The sequence below is a fragment of the Rhinolophus ferrumequinum genome, chromosome 4 (assembly GCF_004115265.2).
Source record: "Rhinolophus ferrumequinum isolate MPI-CBG mRhiFer1 chromosome 4, mRhiFer1_v1.p, whole genome shotgun sequence".
NCBI lineage: Eukaryota > Metazoa > Chordata > Mammalia > Chiroptera > Rhinolophidae > Rhinolophus > Rhinolophus ferrumequinum.
In genome coordinates this window covers 60,165,050-60,182,253 of record NC_046287.1, presented here as the reverse complement: position 1 = coordinate 60,182,253, position 17,204 = coordinate 60,165,050, and the positions used below count along the sequence as shown (strand labels likewise).

The 17,204-nt window shown below is 32.5% G+C and overlaps 1 protein-coding gene across 1 annotated transcript in view; it reads right to left on the bottom strand.

Annotated features, from left to right (window-relative positions):
- Positions 1–625: 625 nt before the first annotated feature.
- The window catches only part of ADAM2 (ADAM metallopeptidase domain 2), a 95,902-nt gene continuing 79,323 nt past the window's right edge, over positions 626–17,204 (bottom strand). Inside the window, exons 17-20 of the mRNA XM_033105169.1 lie at positions 10,831–10,905; positions 10,467–10,599; positions 1,908–2,067; positions 626–659 (exon numbers count right to left, since the gene is read on the bottom strand). Of these exons, the coding sequence (XP_032961060.1) occupies positions 626–659; positions 1,908–2,067; positions 10,467–10,599; positions 10,831–10,905 (402 nt within the window). The remainder of the gene's footprint in view (positions 660–1,907; positions 2,068–10,466; positions 10,600–10,830; positions 10,906–17,204) is intronic.

The following is a 17,204-nucleotide window of genomic DNA, read 5'->3' as shown; positions in this document are numbered from 1 at the left end:
ATGAAGTCCAGTTTATCAATTTTTCATTTTATTGTTTGTGCTATCAAAAAGGTTTTGTCTAACTCAAGGTTACAAAGATTTACTGATATGTTTTCTTCTAAGACTTTTAGTTTTACACTTAGGTCTCTCATCGTATTTTGAATTAATTTTTGTATATGGTTTGAGGAAGGGGTTCAACATCATTTTTTTCACATATGTACTCGTATATCCACGTGTTCTAGCACCAGTTGTTGAAAGACTGTTCCTTCCCCCATTGAATTATTTTGGCAATTTTGTCAAAATCATCTAATTTATTTTTAATCAACATTTTGAATATGCAAATGCTAAAGAATTAAACATTATTAGAAAAAATTTAAAAGATAACAATGCAATAAATTTTAAATGACAAATTGAATGTAATTTATAGTTTCCTATGTCTAGTTTACTATGTCTGTGATATAGCTTGCATTATTGAAAAATATCCTCCAATATAATTTAAATTATATGCATCTATATGATATCACCATTTAATATATATTTATATTCCTTATATTTATCTCATACATTAAAATGTCTCTGTCTTTCCCTCTTATCCTTAAAAATATGTGATACTCACTGTGATATCATGGATTCTCTGTTTTCCATGCTACTCTTTGAGTTCATTCTCACTTTCAAGTTGCCTATATATTTAAAAGTAAATATAATCACTTAAAATTATATTTTCTTCAAATATTATTCTACAAAACTCTGTACCATCTGTAAGTACTGAAATTTTGAATCCCTTATGAGATCTGGGAGCAGCTACTACTTGAGAACATCTTACCACTGAGAACATCTCTCAGCTGGTATTCAAGACTAACGTGAGAAAAATGCTCAATACTGTAAGTTTACCTGAAAATGAACTCATCATTTTCATATTCATAACATTATTAGCTAACTATCTTAAACATGTTTGCCATGCATCTTCTGCCCTAATTATTTCTAGTAATTTTACTAGCTACTTTTTCACCAAAGATATTTGATGTCAGTTTTACAATGAAATCATCCAATCTAAGAAAATCCCTTTAATATGTTCAAGTATTAACTGAATGTTAGTACAGTTAACTGTTATACATGCTGCATATTATTTTAGCAATTTTACCTAAACTTTTCAAAATATTTCCATTAAATGTATTCCCTTTTAATTTATATTATCATCTCATCTTTAAATATTATAATAAAATTCATTTTAAGTAAAATGGAGGACCCAGATATAAAACTCAAAAACAGAAAAATTTTTATATCATTCCCTGAAGAGACAGAAACTAATTTTAATATTTATTTTTATTTTTGAGCTATATTTTCAGATATTTCCAAGGTGTTTTAATGAAAAATTATTTGTTTTATTTTTTTCTGTAGATTAGCCATGCTATAATCTAGATTTTTTCAATGTTACTATTATATTACTATTTTAAATTTTTTTCTCTCTCTGGCTGCTTGTAACTCAATTTACTTAACTGCACAAAAGGCTAACAACTCTTTTGGATTTCCTTGGTACCTTTTAATAAAGCAGTGCATGAAAAATTTTTGAAATGTATAAATATTAAAAATGTTTAATACATTTTAATAAAGATCAAATGATAAGAGGAGGTAGATAAACATCAACTAAAAATCATTTCTACTTATTTTTAACCCTAACAGAGTCCAAGTTGTTATAAGATTAAAATTGCTGACCTTTTAAAAAATTCTATTCATTATTCATTATATTAATCATTGCTATATTAACTATTTAATGTCCATATGAAGATAAAAATTAAATCTTTATTGTTACTAGTAACATTATCATGATGTTATTTATTAAGATGTTACTATGTATGCCAACAAATTATAATTTGTAATAAATAATAAATTTTAATAAGTAATAAATCTTAAATATGAAATTAACATACTCATTGCTTGTATACTCCTCAGTTTTCCTTTTTTTCCTTTGGAAATAAACCTTTACCAGGATTGCGATCATTACACAGAGAACAACAAAAAACGGAATGAGTAGGAAAACTGGCCATCTCGTAGATTTGGGGTAGTAAGCATTCTCAATATAGAGCCTTTCTAGGAAAGAAAACACCAGTGATTTGAAAGCAATGACCAGAAATACAGCAAAGACATTTCTGTATTTTAATATAACTAGTAGAATAAAAATTTAAACTATCTTATAATTAACATTTTTAATGAATTAGATAAATCGACAGTGTAAGTGCCCAAAGAGACTCTTCTAATTCTTACAATAATAGTCCTATCTTTTTCTTTTTATTAAGAACTTCTATTACATGTAGTCAATTTTCAGAACTGTATAATAGGGATGAAAAGAATTAAAGTGTGATCCCTATAAAAGTTGAATTTTTCTCAATCTCTATTTTTAGTAAGAAATACTATACATATGAAAATTGTAATAAAGTCTAAATTATCTTTACTTTTATTGCATTGATATATGTTCTTATCTAAGAAATTATTGCCGATCCCAAGATCATGTAAAAATTTCCCTATGTTTCTTTCAAGAAGATTTATAATTTTAGCTTCTACATTTAGATTTATGATCTATGCCACATGAATTGTTGAATAAGTTAAAATCTTTGAGATTCTTTGGGGCTTAGTTGTGAGACAGTACAATGTTTTGAACTGACTTTCCTTCCCCCTTGAACTGTCTTTGTACTTTTCTTGAAAAATTGATTAACCTTATATTAAGGGGCAAATGTCTAGACTCTCTGTTTCATTTCATTGATCTATTTGTATATCTATCCTTAACAAATGCCACACTATCTTCATTAATGTAACTATATACTAAATCTATTCTATACTAAATTCAATATAAGGCAAATAGATTAAATTGTCCTTTTTTGTCACTTTATTTTTTTTTTCAGGATAGTTTGGCTATTCTAAGCACTTTTTGTATGCTTCATTTTAAAGTTTATTGGGGTGACAATTTTTAGTAAAGTTACATAGATTTCAGGTGTACAATTCTGTAATACATCATCTATATATCACATTGTGTGTTCACCACCCAGAGTCAGTTCTCCTTCCATCACCATATAGTTGATCTGATCCCCTTTAACCTCTTCAAATTGTTAATGTCTGAAAAACACATGCTTTTATTGGTTTTTATAATTTGGTGAAAATTACATTTTAACAATGATAAACCTTCCAATAGGTGAGTATGGCATATTTTCCCTTTTATTTGTATGCTTAATATTTATCTCCATTTTGTTTTAGCTTCAGTGTAAAGATCTTATGCATCTTTTGTTAAGCTTATTTCTAATATTTTATATATTGATAGTATTGTAAATGGTACTAATTTTAAGTTGAATTCCACTTCCTGCTACTATTGTATAATAATACTACTGACTTAAACATTTTTCCTTTAAACTTTCAAAAAATATTCATTATTTCTGGAAGTATTTTTGTAGATACTTTTGGACTTTCTATGTAATTCACCAAATCATCTGTAGTCTCATTTCGTTCTTTCCAATCTTTATGCTCCTGATCTGTTCTTCTTTTGTTATTGCGATGGCTAGGAATTATGGTAAAAGGTAGAATAGGCATGGTAAGAGCATACTTTATTCTCTTGCTCTCGATATTTTGGGAAAAACAATGCATTTCATTATAAAATATATTAACTATGTTTTTGTTGATGCTTTTTATCAAATGATGAAGTTTCTTCATGTTAGTAGTTTTTTGCTTTATTAAAAATTCATGAAAATGTGGTGAATTTTGTCTAATGATTTTTCTGGATCAAGTGAAAAATCATACACTTTTAAAAAATGTTGTTGATTTGGTGAATTGCACTAAATTACTTTCAAATGTTAAAAGAGTCTTGCATTTCTAAGATAAACCACATATATTCTAGATTATTTTCCTTTTAATGTAGACCGTTATATAGCATGAGTTAATATTTTGTGGAGAATGTTTACATCTATGTTCATGAAAGAAATTATTCTGTATTTTTTGTTAACTTCTTTGTCTGGGTTTGGCATTAGGGTTATATTTTCCTCATACAATGAGATGATAAGAGTCTCTCTCACCACTGTTTTCTAAAAATGATATTTCTTCCTTGAAAAAAAATCGTGAAATTAACCTGTATTTATACTATCTATATCTGTATTTTTGTTGGTGGTGACTTTTAAAAAACATAAAACCACAAATCAAAGAACTTTTGGCTAGGGTTTCTTGGTTATACACTTTAACTTATAATTCATCTTCCATTAGGAATAACCCTTTTTATATCTGAGTTGCTTCTTTCCCATAATTGATTGGGACGCAATCAATTGGGACGCAAAGAACATATGTACTGTTGAAGTCTCACCAATAAAAAGGCACAGAGTAATAGATTAGATAAAAAAAACAAAACAAATTTGCTGCCTCCAAGAGACACATCTTAGCTACAAGGACAAATATAAACTCAAAGTGAAAGGGTGGAAATTGATACTCCAGGCAAATGGTACTCAGAGAAACTAGGTGTATCAGACGAAACAGACTTCAGGATAAAAAGGGTAACGAGACAAAGATGGACATTTCAAAATGGTAAAGGTGACAATACAACAGAAGAGATAACGCATATATATATATATATACGTATATATATATATATACGTATATACATATATACTCCCAATCAGTTAGCACCAAAATATATAAAGCAACTACTAACAGAACTAAAGGGAGAAATTGACAAAAACACAAGTATAGTAGGTGACCTAAATATGCCATTGACAGCTATGGAAGATCATCCAAACAGAAAATCAGTAAGGAAGTATCAGCCTGAATGACACATTAGACCAAATGGACATAATGGACATTTATAGAGCACTTCATCTTAGAACATCAGACTATGCATTTTTTTCTAGTGTACATAGAACATTTTCAAAGATAGACCATATGTTGGGACATAAAATTAGCTTTAGCAAATTCTAGATTGAAATCATACCAAGCATATTCTCTGATCACAAGGGCTTTGAAATTGTATGTCAACTGGGAAAAGAAAGCAGGAAAAGTCACAATTATGTGGAGACTAAACAACATGCTATTAAAGAATGACATGGTCAAAGAAGAAATAAAAGATCAAAAGATACATAGAAACAAATGCGAATGAAAATACATCTAGTCACAATTATTGGGAAGCAGCAAAATCAATAAGAGGAAAATTTATATCATTACAGGCCTATTTCAAGAAAGAAGAAAAATACCCCCCCAAAACAACCTAATGTTACATCTTTTTTTAAATTAAAGTTTATTGGGGTGACAATTGTTAGTAAAGTTACATAGATTTCAGGTGTACAATTCTGTATCACATCATCTATATGTCACATTGTGTGTTCACCACCCAGAGTCAGTTCTCCTTCCGTCACCATACATTTGATCCCCTTTACCCTCATCTACCACTCCCCTCCCCCCAACCCTCTGGTAACCACTAAACTATTGTCTGTATGTATGAATTTTTGTTTCTCATTTGTTTGTCTTGTTCTTTTGTTGTTTTTGGTTCTTATACCACATATCAGTGAAATCATATGGTTCTCTGCTTTTTCTGTCTGACTTGTTTCGCTTAGCATTATAATCTCAAGATCCACCCATGTTGTCACAAATGGTCCTATTTCATCTTTTCTTACCGCTGAATAGTATTCCATTGTGTATATGTACCACAACTTCTTTAACCATTTATCTACTGAAGGACATTTTGGTTGTTTCCATGTCTTGGCCATTGTAAATAAAGCTGCAATGAACATTGGAGCACATGTGTCTTTATGCATAAATGTTTTCAGAATTTTTGGGTAGATACCCAGGAGAGGGATTGCTGGGCCATATGATAATTCTACTCGTAATTTTTTGAGGAACCTTCACACTGCCTTCCATAGCGGCTGCACCAGTCTGCATTCCCACCAACAGTGGATGAGGGTTCCTTTTTCTCCACAGCCTCTCCAATACTTGTTACTATTTGTCTTGTTTATGATAGCCATTCTAACTGGTATGAGGTGTTATCTCATTGTGGTTTTTATATGCATTTCTTCGATGATTAGTGATGTTGAACATTTTTTAATATGTCTATTTGCCATTTGTATGTCCTCTTTGGAGAAATGTCTCTTCAGGTCCTCTGCCCATTTTTCAATTGGGTTGTTTGGTTTTTTATTGTTGAGTTGCATTAGTTCCTTGTATATTTTGGATATTAGCCCCTTATCAGAGGCACTGTTTGCAAAAATCTTCTCCCGTTCAGTTGGTTGCCTCTTTATTTTGTCGATGGTTTCTTTTGCTGTGCAGAAGCTTTTAAGTTTGATATAGTCCCATTCAATTATTTTAGCTTTTACTTCCCTTGCCTTTGGAGTCAAATTCATGAAATGCTCTTTGAACTCGAGGTCCATAAGTTTAGTACCTATGTTTTCTTCTATGCAGTTTATTGTTTCAGGTCTTATGCTTAAGTCTTTGATCCATTTTGAATTAATTTTGGTACATGGTGACAGCAATCCAGTTTCATTCTTTTGCATGTGACTTTCCAATTCTGCCAGCACCATTTATTGAAGAGGCTGTCTTTTCTCCATTGTATGTTTTTGGATTCTTTGTTAAAAATTATCTGTCCATATTTATGTGGTTTTGTTTTTGGGTTCTCAATTCTGTTCCATTGGTCTACGTGTCTGTTTTTCTGCCAATACCATGCTGTTTTGATAATTGTTGCCCTGTAGTCAGGGAGTGTGATACCTCCAGCATTGTACTTTTTTCTTAAGATTGCTTTGGCTATTCTGGGTCTTTTGTGGTTCCAAACAAATCTGATGATTTTTTGTTCTATTTCTTTAAAAAAAAGCCATTGGGATTTTGATGGGAAGTGCATTAAATCTGTATATTGCTTTGGGTAATATGGCCATTTTAACTATGTTGATTCTTCCAATCCATGAGCACAGAATGTATTTCCATTTCTTTGTGTCTTCTTCAATTTCTTTTAAAAATGTCTTATAGTTTTCAGCATATAGGTCTTTCACATCCTTGGTTAAGTTTATTCCTAGATATTTTATTCTTTTTGCTGCAATGGCAAAAGGAATTGTTTTTCTTTTATTTCTTTTTCTGAGATTTCATTGTTAGTATATAGGAATGCAATGGACTTTTGTAAGTTGATTTTGTAGCCGGCAACTTTACTGTATTCATTGATTGTTTCTAATAGCTTTTTGGTGGAGTCTTTAGGGTTTTCTATATATAGCATCATGTCATCTGCAAAGAGTGACAATGTAACTTCTTCATTCCCAATTTGGATGCATTTTATTTCTTTCTCTTGCCTGATTGCTCTTGGAGGACTTCCAACACTATGTTGAAAAGCAGAGGTGATAGGGGACAGCCCTGTCATGTTCCTGAACATAGAGCAAAGGACTTCAGTTTTTCACTGTTAATTATGAGATTAGCTGAGGGTTTGTCATATATGGCCTTTGTTTTGTTAAGGTATTTTTCTTCTATACCTATTTTATTAAGTGTTTTAATCATAAATGGATGTTGTATCTTGCCAAATGCTTTTTCTGCATCAATTGATATAATCATATGATTTTTGTCCTTTATTTTGTTTATGTGATATATCACATTTCAAGCAAGGCCTCAAAAAATTTCACCACCAATCCTTTAGTGTTCCTCCTTAGGAAAAAATCTACTTAAACGCAGAAGATGTTTTTTTTTCTCTCCAAAAAGAGATGAGACTATAACATTACATCTTAAAGAACTAGGAAAAGATGAACAAATGAAACCCAAAGTCAGCAGAAGGAAGGAAATATTTAAAATTAGAACAGAACTAAATGAAATAGAGAACAAAAAGACAATAGAAAAAAATTAATGCAACAAAGAGCTGGTTCTTTGAAAAAATTAATTAAATAGAAAAACCCTTGGCTAGACTAAGATAAAAAGAGAAAGACACAAATAAACAAAATCAGAAATGAAAGAGGAGAAGTTACCTCTGTTACCACAGTATAAATGATCATGCAAGAATGCTGTGAAGGTCTATATGCTACCAAATTCAATAACCTAGAAGAAATGGAGAAGTTCATACAAGCATATAGCCTTCCTAGACTGAAGCACAAAGAACTGGAAAACCTAAATAGACTGATCAACAGTAAGGAAATTGAATCAGTCATCCAAAACCTTGCCAAAAGCAAAAGTCCGGGACCAGATGGCTTCACTAATGAATTCTATCAAACATTCAAAGAGGATCTAACACCCGTCCTTCTCAAACTCTTCCAAAAAATTGAAGAAGAGACAATACTTCCTAACTCATTTTATGAGGCCAACACTACCCTGATACCAAAATCTGGTAAGGAAAACACACACAAAAATTACAGACCAATATCGCTGATGAATACAGATAAAAATATTCTAAACAAAACTCTAGCAAAATGAATACAACAATGTATTAAAAAGATTATATATCACAATCAAGTGGGACTCATCCCAGGGGCACACAGATTGTTCAACATATACAAATCGATCAATGTGATACACCACATAAACAAAATAAAGATAAAAATCATATGTTATCAATAGATGCAGAAAAAGCATTTGACAAGATGTAACATCCATTTATGATTAAAACACTTAATAAAATGGGTATAGAAGGAAAATACCTTAACATAATAAAGGCCATATATGACTAACACTCAGATAATATCATAATTAATGTGAAAAATTGAAGCCCTTTGCCCTACATTCAGGAATAAGACAGGGTTATCCCGTCACCACTACTATTCAACATAGTATTAGAAGCCACGTGCAAAAGAATGAAACTAGACTGCTGTCTGTCACCATATACCACAATTAACTCAAAATGGGTGAACGACCTAAACATAAGACCTGAAACAATAAATTGCACAGAAGAAAGCATATGTACTATATTTATGGACCTTGGCTTAAAAGAGCATTTTATGAATTTGACCTCAAAGTCAAGGGAAGTAAATGCTAAAATAAATGAATGGGACTATATCAAACTGAAAAGTTTCTGCCCAGCCAAAGAAACCATCAACAAAAACTAGAGGCAACCAACAGAATGGAAGAAGATATTTGCAATGAATGCCTCTGATAAAGGGCTAATATCCAAAATATATAAATAACTCATACAACTCAAAAACAAAAAGACAAACAATCCAATTAAAAAATGGGCAGGGAAACATGAACAGAAACTACTCCCAAAAAGACATACAAATAGCCAACAGAAATATGAAAAAGTGCTCAACTTCACTAGCTATTAGGGAAATGCAAATCAAAACCTCAATGAGATATTACCTCACACATGTTAGAATGGCTTTCATCAACAGGACGAATAATAACAAGTGTTGGAGAGGTTGTGGCGAAAAAGGAACCCTAATACACTGTTGATGGGGATGTAAATTGGTACAGCCACTATGGAAAACAGTATGGAGGTTCCTCAAAAAATAAAGAAAAGAATTACCATGGAGATAGAATTCCATGCAAAATGGAATAGTACTCTGCCATAAGAAAAGATAAAATACATCCGTTTGGGACAACATGGATGGATCTTATTATGCTAAACAAAATAAGTCAGACAGAAGTTGAGCATCATATGATTTCACTCATTTGTGGAATATAAAACTGAAAGCAATGAAGGAACAAAACAATCAAACAAAGAAACAAAAACTCAGAGGGTAAGGGGGGAGGGCGTGGTAGAAGAGGGTAAAGGGGTCAAATATATGGTGATGGAAGGCGAACTGACTCTGGATAGTGAGAACTGAATGTGATATATAGATAATGTGTTATAGAATTGTACCCTCAAAACCTATATAATTTTACTATCATCACCTCAATAAATTTCATTTTTTTAAAAAGTAGGAAACTACATTTTTTAAGCTCCTTGACTTTCAGTCTATTAGTTAGATTTGGCCTATGGGAATCACTAGATAAAATTTTAGTTTCAAAAGAGTAAAATAGCCATGATATTTATCCCCCTTCCTCTCCTACATCTCCAATACTAGCGGTGAATGCTCTATAGGTCTATGTCATGCTGGACAACATCTCTCCCTGTGGTCTAGATCCTGATATGTAGCTTTGACCAGAGTTATATATCATGCTAGATGGCTCAGACTCTGGTTGTAGAAATACCACCTCCTTCTATTGCCCCTCCAAGCACAAGAAGTGATAGTGGATGCCTGCTGTTGCTAATCTCTAGTTTGCCTCACCATTTTGTGATTGCTTTTCATCTCTGCCATTATGTCTTACCCGGTGCCTTATATTAAATTCCTTCTGTATAAAGGAATGTGATTTATATTCTTTTGCCTGGGTCCTTACTCATATATTTCATCTATAATGTTCATTATTTATCTTATATTACATTACTCTCTATAGGTAAAACATAAATAGCCATATATTATTTATTATTGATGCCAAAATATAATCTAAATATAAATTGGTAGGCAAGATATTATTATTGAATTTAATAAATTAAAATGTTGTTTTAATTATCTTTTCAATTTGTTATTAATACTTACCAGGGTTGCGTGCTGATGCAGGTGGAAAATTTCCACTGTCAACACTCCCACCAAGCCATGAAGTATCTTCAGTTTTGCAATCTGGAGGTAAAAATGTGGGGTTACAGTGACAGTTCTTTTTATTATTACATACCTGAAAAAGGGAGAAATATCACCTTATAAGATAAGTAGCTCAAATTATTTGTGGTCAAGTATAGTTTTAAAGTAATACCGAAGTCAGATAAGGCTGATTTACTTGTGTGGTTTATGAGTATATGAGTGTGTGTGTGTGTGTGTGTATGTGTGTATGTGTGTAGCTGTGTGTTTGCTTTCCTAGGATCACTCTCAATGATTTGCATTCTTGCCTCATAATACTGGTACTTACACCCTGATTGTTGCATTTTTGTGAATCACAGTCATAGGTGATGTAATTATCTACACATTCCTTATTCTTGCACACCTAAAAGGGACATAAGCCAAAATAAATCAACTGAAATGTCATCTGCATTTGGCATCTAATTAAGAGGGGTTCATTTAACAATAAATATTAACATACTAGCAATAATTGATTATACTGGTGCTGTTTTCTGCACTAGATGAGACTCTGATGATCTGAGAGTAAACAAAACAATAAAAGCATCTTCCATGCTTATGTTGAGATAGAACGTACAGATACAAAATAAATAAAAAAAGATAAACATGTGGTAATTAGTATAATGAAAAAATAAAATACAGAGGATTTATCTCATATATGAGAACAGCAAAACCTTATTGAGCCCTAATGTTGAACAGAACTTAATGAAACACAGAAATGAAAGACAAGGTACTTATAGGAAAAGAAATGATATTTAAAATGACTCTGCATTGGAACATGGTATGAAACTGTTGAGAAATATTAAGGGCAATGTAGCTGTTACACAGAAAACAACCATTAAATCATTAATTAACTAAATGTGTGATGTCTACAATGTGCCTGTCTTGAGAACACAGTAATGAACATAAAAGTTTCATATTGCTGATATTGCAATAAAAGATATAGAAACACACACACAGACAAAAAAGCTAAGTGTGATATGACAGAAGTTGTTATGGCAGGATTGTGTAGGACCTTCCAGTTTTAATCAGAAAGTTGGCCTATAACCTATAAGCAATTGTTTGCATTTAGACATTTCATCGGAAGATGGGAAGCTAATAAAAATAGGTTTTGAAAAAGAGGATGGAAAGGAAAAAAAAATGTAGAGACAAATTCGGATGCCAGGAAAATGATAACCTTAGAGTGAAACTGAGTAATAGTGGCTTAGATGGAAACCAATGATTGCATTTGAGATATAGTTAAAAATTTAAGTATAATTTAGTAATAGATTGTATATGGAAGATGAAAAGAGAGATGAGATGGGTCAATGACACCGAGGTTTCTGGCTTGTCTAACTCTCTTGGTCATAGTACAATTAACTGAGTTATGAAAAGCTAAGCATAAAGCTCAAAAGTTTAGAATATTATTTTTTCAGAGTTCTTTCAACTTGTAATATTAAATAATTTCAAACTAAATTATTTCAAACTATGCTTCAAACTAAAAAAAAAATGTTTATTGCAACTCATAGAAAGCCCTAGAGTGACTGATGATAAACCAAAGAACATGTAATTAGAAATATTATTTTTATATAAAAATGTTTTCTAAATAATATTGGCAATATTTTTTGGATTCTTTCCTGTTGAAAAATATGTGACCATAATATAATAATTATTAAGGTCAGAGAGTGAATCTACTCACATAGGTTTTGCTAAGCATTACTGAATATGGAAAAATATAGTGTCTGATAATTATGGCAACATATACCTCTGTTTAAAACTTAGAAGGAAATATACTGATGAGAAATAGATAGGTTATTTTGAGAGATTGTGGTAATAGTCTAAAAGTTCTAGCTCTGCATACACACTAGTGCTGCTATCGTTAGAAACATATCTGTTCTGTTAGAGTGATCCCTTCATACCTAACTAGAACTTGGGCAGAGAAACTAGTTATATTATAATCTGCAGAGCTGTTTTGCAGAAGAATATAAACCTAATTTTCAGGACAGTTAAATAATTTCTTTGAGCCAGACTAGAAAGAAGTTGAGAAGGGATTATTGGTATTACTGGTATTGTTTCTGTGTAATGAAATATTTTTTTTCTGATTTAGCATGCTTATTTCTGTTGCATCACGCAGGAAGGCTAGGGAGAAACACCATCCAAAGTAGGAATCTAGCTACAAACCACAAAAAATATTTATCTCCATATAAGAAAATAATGATTCATCACCAAACTCTCTGAAATGGATATTTTTTAAATTTGTTATGAGATAAGAAAGATAATTCAGCTTCTTATTCCTTTCACTATGGCAGAATAAGTTTCTACAGACACCTTCTTGTGTGGAGAATCTAAAATGACAAATAAAACAAAAATATTGTACATATTCATTTTTAAAATAACATGGTTTTTACTGGAGATAAAGTAAAAGTTACTTTTAGGTTCAGAAAATGTGAGACAATGTGATTTCTCAAAAAAACCAAAACCTGAGGACAGCATTCCTCCAGGGACTATCAGTGATCCATCATGTAGGATTTAAATGATCATGTGCACACTACACCAGTGACAATTACAAGCAAGTTTTACCTAATCTTGAGGGGAAACAGTCTGGAGAGTGACATCAGCAATGTAGTTCACTAGAAAACGCCCAATCTTGTTCTCCCTTAGTGATATTTTTTAAAAGGAAGGAAAGAAAAAAGGAAGGAAGGGAGGGAGGGAAGGAAGGAGGGAGGGAAGGAGGGAAAGAGAGAGAGAGAGAGAGAGAGAGAGAGAGAGAGAGAGAGAGAGAGAGAGCCCATAGGAGCTCTGGAAGCAGTCTAAGTTCTGTGGCAATGAAGCAAATTCCAATCAAGAAAAAGCCACATTCAACCAACCTAATGGGAGATGATTTTTGCAAACAATGCCTCTGATAAGGGGCTAATATCTAAAATATATAAGGAACTCAAACAACTCAACAACAAAAAAAACAAACAATCCAATTAAAAAATGAGCAGAGAACCTGAAGAGACATTTCTCCAAAGAGTACATACAAATGGCCAATAGACATGAAAAAAATGCTCATCACCAATCATAGAGAAATACAAATAAAATAATGAGATATCACCTCACCCCAGTTAGAATGGCTACCATCAACAAGACAAATAGCAACAAGTGTTGGAGAGGCTGTGGAGAAAAAGGAACCCTCATACACTGTTGGTGGGAATGCAGATTGGTGCAGCCACTATAGGAAGTAGTGTGGAGGTTCCTTAATAAATTAAGAATTGAATTACCATATGACCCAGCAATCTCTTTCCTGGATATCTACCCAAAAAATCTGAAAACATTTATCCATAAAGACATATGTGCTCCAATGTTCATTGCAGCTGTATTCATGGTGGCCAAGACATGGAAACAACCAAAATGTCCTTCTATAGATGAATGGATAAAGAAATTATGGTATACATACACAATGGAATACTATTCAGCGGTGAGAAAACATTTGCGACAACATGGATGGATCTTGAGATTATAATGCTAGGTGAAATAAGTAAGACAGAAAATGTGAAGAACCATATAATTTCACTGATACGTGGTATATAAAACTGAAAACAACAAAAGAACAAGACAAACAAATGAAGAAACAAAAACTCATAGACACAGACAATAGTTTAGTAGTTACCAGAGGGTAAGGGGGGTGGTGGTAGATGAGGGTAAAGGGGATCAAATATATAGTGATAGAAAGAGAACTGACTCTGGGTAGTGAACACACAATTGATATATAGATGATGTATTACGAATTGTACACCTGAAATCTATGTAACTTTACTAACAATTGTCACTCCAGTAAACTTTAATTAAAAAAGTAAAAAAAAGAAAAGAAAAAGCCACATTCACAATAATAGAAAATGTTGTTGCTTGTTTGTTCCCTGTTGCCCTACTCCTTTCCTGGCATGGCAAAGTCTTACTCTGGAGATGGCAGCAGATGAGTTCCCAATTCCCTCCCTTGAACTGAACGGAGCAGAGGAAACCATATTGTCAATATTACAACCTGTCTGAGAGTTGCGTGATGGTCTAGGAAAGATGCATGCTCATGAAAGATAGCAGAAGACCACAGCTTTCTCCTAAGACTGACACTGACATAACAAATCAGTAAAGGACTGTCCCAGCACAAAGCCAGTCTGCAAACACTGGAAGTGACTGTTTTTTTCAAATGTTTCAATTTTCAACAACAAAAAAATTACAAGATATAAAAAAGAAACAGGAAAACATAGCTCATTTAAAAGAAAAAACTGAAGTGACAAAATACTATTTTTAAATAACTGTACTAAATATGCTGAAGAAACTAAATGAAAACATGGATAAAGAATGAAAGTAAATCAGGAAAACGACATAAACCAAATGAGAATATCAACAAAGAGACAGCAATTATAAATAGCAAACAAAAGAAATTGTGGTGCTGAAAGATACAATACAAACATACTTCACGCTCCACTTTATTGTACTTTACAGAATCTGTGTTTTTTACCAATTGAAGGTATGTGGCAACCCTGCATAGAGCAAGACTATCAGTGCCATTTTTCCAATAGTTTTTGTTCACCTTGTATCTCTGTGTCACAATTCAGTAATTTTCACAATATTTTAGACTTTTTCACAATTATATTTGTTACGGTGATCTGTTATCAGTCACTTTGATGTCACCACTGCAATTGTTTTGGGGCACCATGATCCATGCCCATATAAGATGGCAGATATAATCAATAAATGTTGTGTGTATTCTGACTGCTCAACCGCTGGCTGTTCCCAAATCTCTCTCCCTCTCCTCAAGCTTCCCTATTCACTGAGAACAAGGAATATTGCAATTTGGCAAATTAATAACCCTACAGTGGCTTCTATGTGTTCAAGTGAAAGGAAAAGTCTCACGTCTTTCACCTTAAATCAAAAGCTAAAAATAACTAAGTTTAGTGGGGAAGCCATGTCAAAAGCCGAGATAGGTCAAAAGCTAGACTCTTGTGCCAAACAGTTAGCTAAGTTGTGAATGCAAAATCAAAGTTCCTGAAGGAAATTAAAAATGTTAGTCCAGAGAACACAGAATGATAAGAAAGCGATACAGCCTTCTTGCTAATATGGAGAAAGTTTTAGTGGTCTGGATAGAAGATCAAACCAGCCTTAACATTCCTTTAAACAAAAGCCTAATCCAGAGCAAGGACCTAACTCTCTTTAATTCTATAAAGAGTGACAGAGGTGAGGAAACTGCACAAGAAACGTTTGAAGTTAGCAGAGGTTGGTTAATGAGGATTAAGGAAAGAAGTGATCTCCACAACATAAAAATACGAGAAGCAGCAAGTACTGCAGCAAGTTATCCGGAAGATCTAGCTAGATAATTAATGAAGATGGCTAAACTAAACAACAAATTTCCAATATTAAATATGAAACATTTCAATGTGAAACAGGCTTGTATTGGAAGAAGATGTCATCTAGGATTTTCATAGCTAGAGAGGAGAAGTCAATGCCTGACTTCAAAGCTTTGAAGGACTAGCTGACTCTCCTGTTAGGGGCTAATGCAGCTGGTGACTTTAAATTGAAGCTTATGCACGTTTACTATTCTAAAAATCTAGGGCCCTTAAATTATGCTAAATCAGCTCTGTCTTTGCTTTATAAATGGAACAACAAAGTTTGATGACAGCACATCTGTTTACAACATGGTGTACTGAATATTTTAAGCCAAGTGTTGTGACCTACTGCTTAGAAAAAAAAAATTCCTTAAAAATATTACTGCAAGGGCTCTGATGGAGATGTACAATGAGATTGTTTCTTCATGCCTGCTAACATAACATCCACTCTGCAGCTCATGGATAAAGAAGTATTTTAGTCTTTCAAGTCTTATTATTTAAGAAACACATTTTTATAAAGATATAGCTGTCATAGATAGTGATTCCTTGATGTATCTGGGCAAAGTAAATTAAAAATCTCTGGAAAGGATTCACCATTCTAGATGCCATTAAGAACATTCATGATTCATGGAAAGAGGTCAAAATATCAACATTCACAGGAGTTTGAAAGAAGTTGATTCCAAACTTCATGGATGCCTTTGAAAGGTTCAAGACTTCAGTAAAGGAAGCAACTGCAGACATGGTGAAAACAGCAAGAGAATTAAAATTAGAGGTGGAGCCTGGAGATGTGACTCAATTGCTGCAATCTCCTGATAAAACTTTAATGTATGAGGAGATTCTTCTTATGAATGAGCAAAAAAAGTTGTTTCTTGAGATGAAACCTACTCTTGATAAAGAGGCTGTGAAGATTGCTGAAATGACAACAAAGGATTTAGAATATTACATAAACTTAGTTGATAATGCAGCACAAGGTTTGAGAGGAATGACTCCAATTTTGAAAGTACTACTACTGTGGGTAAAACACTATTGAACAACATCACATGATGCAGAGAAATTATTCATAAAAAGAGGCAATTGATGCAGCAAATTTCATTATTTTAAGAAATTGCTACAGCTATCCCAACCTTTAGAAACCACCATCCTAATGAGTCAGCAGTCATCAACATCAAGGCAAGACCTTCTACCACAAAAAGTTTATGACTTGCTGAGGGCTTAGATGATTGATACTATATTTTAGCAGAAAGTATTTTTAATTAAGTTATGTACATTTAAAAAAGAGATATAATGCTATTTCACACTTAATAGATTACAGTATACTGTAAAC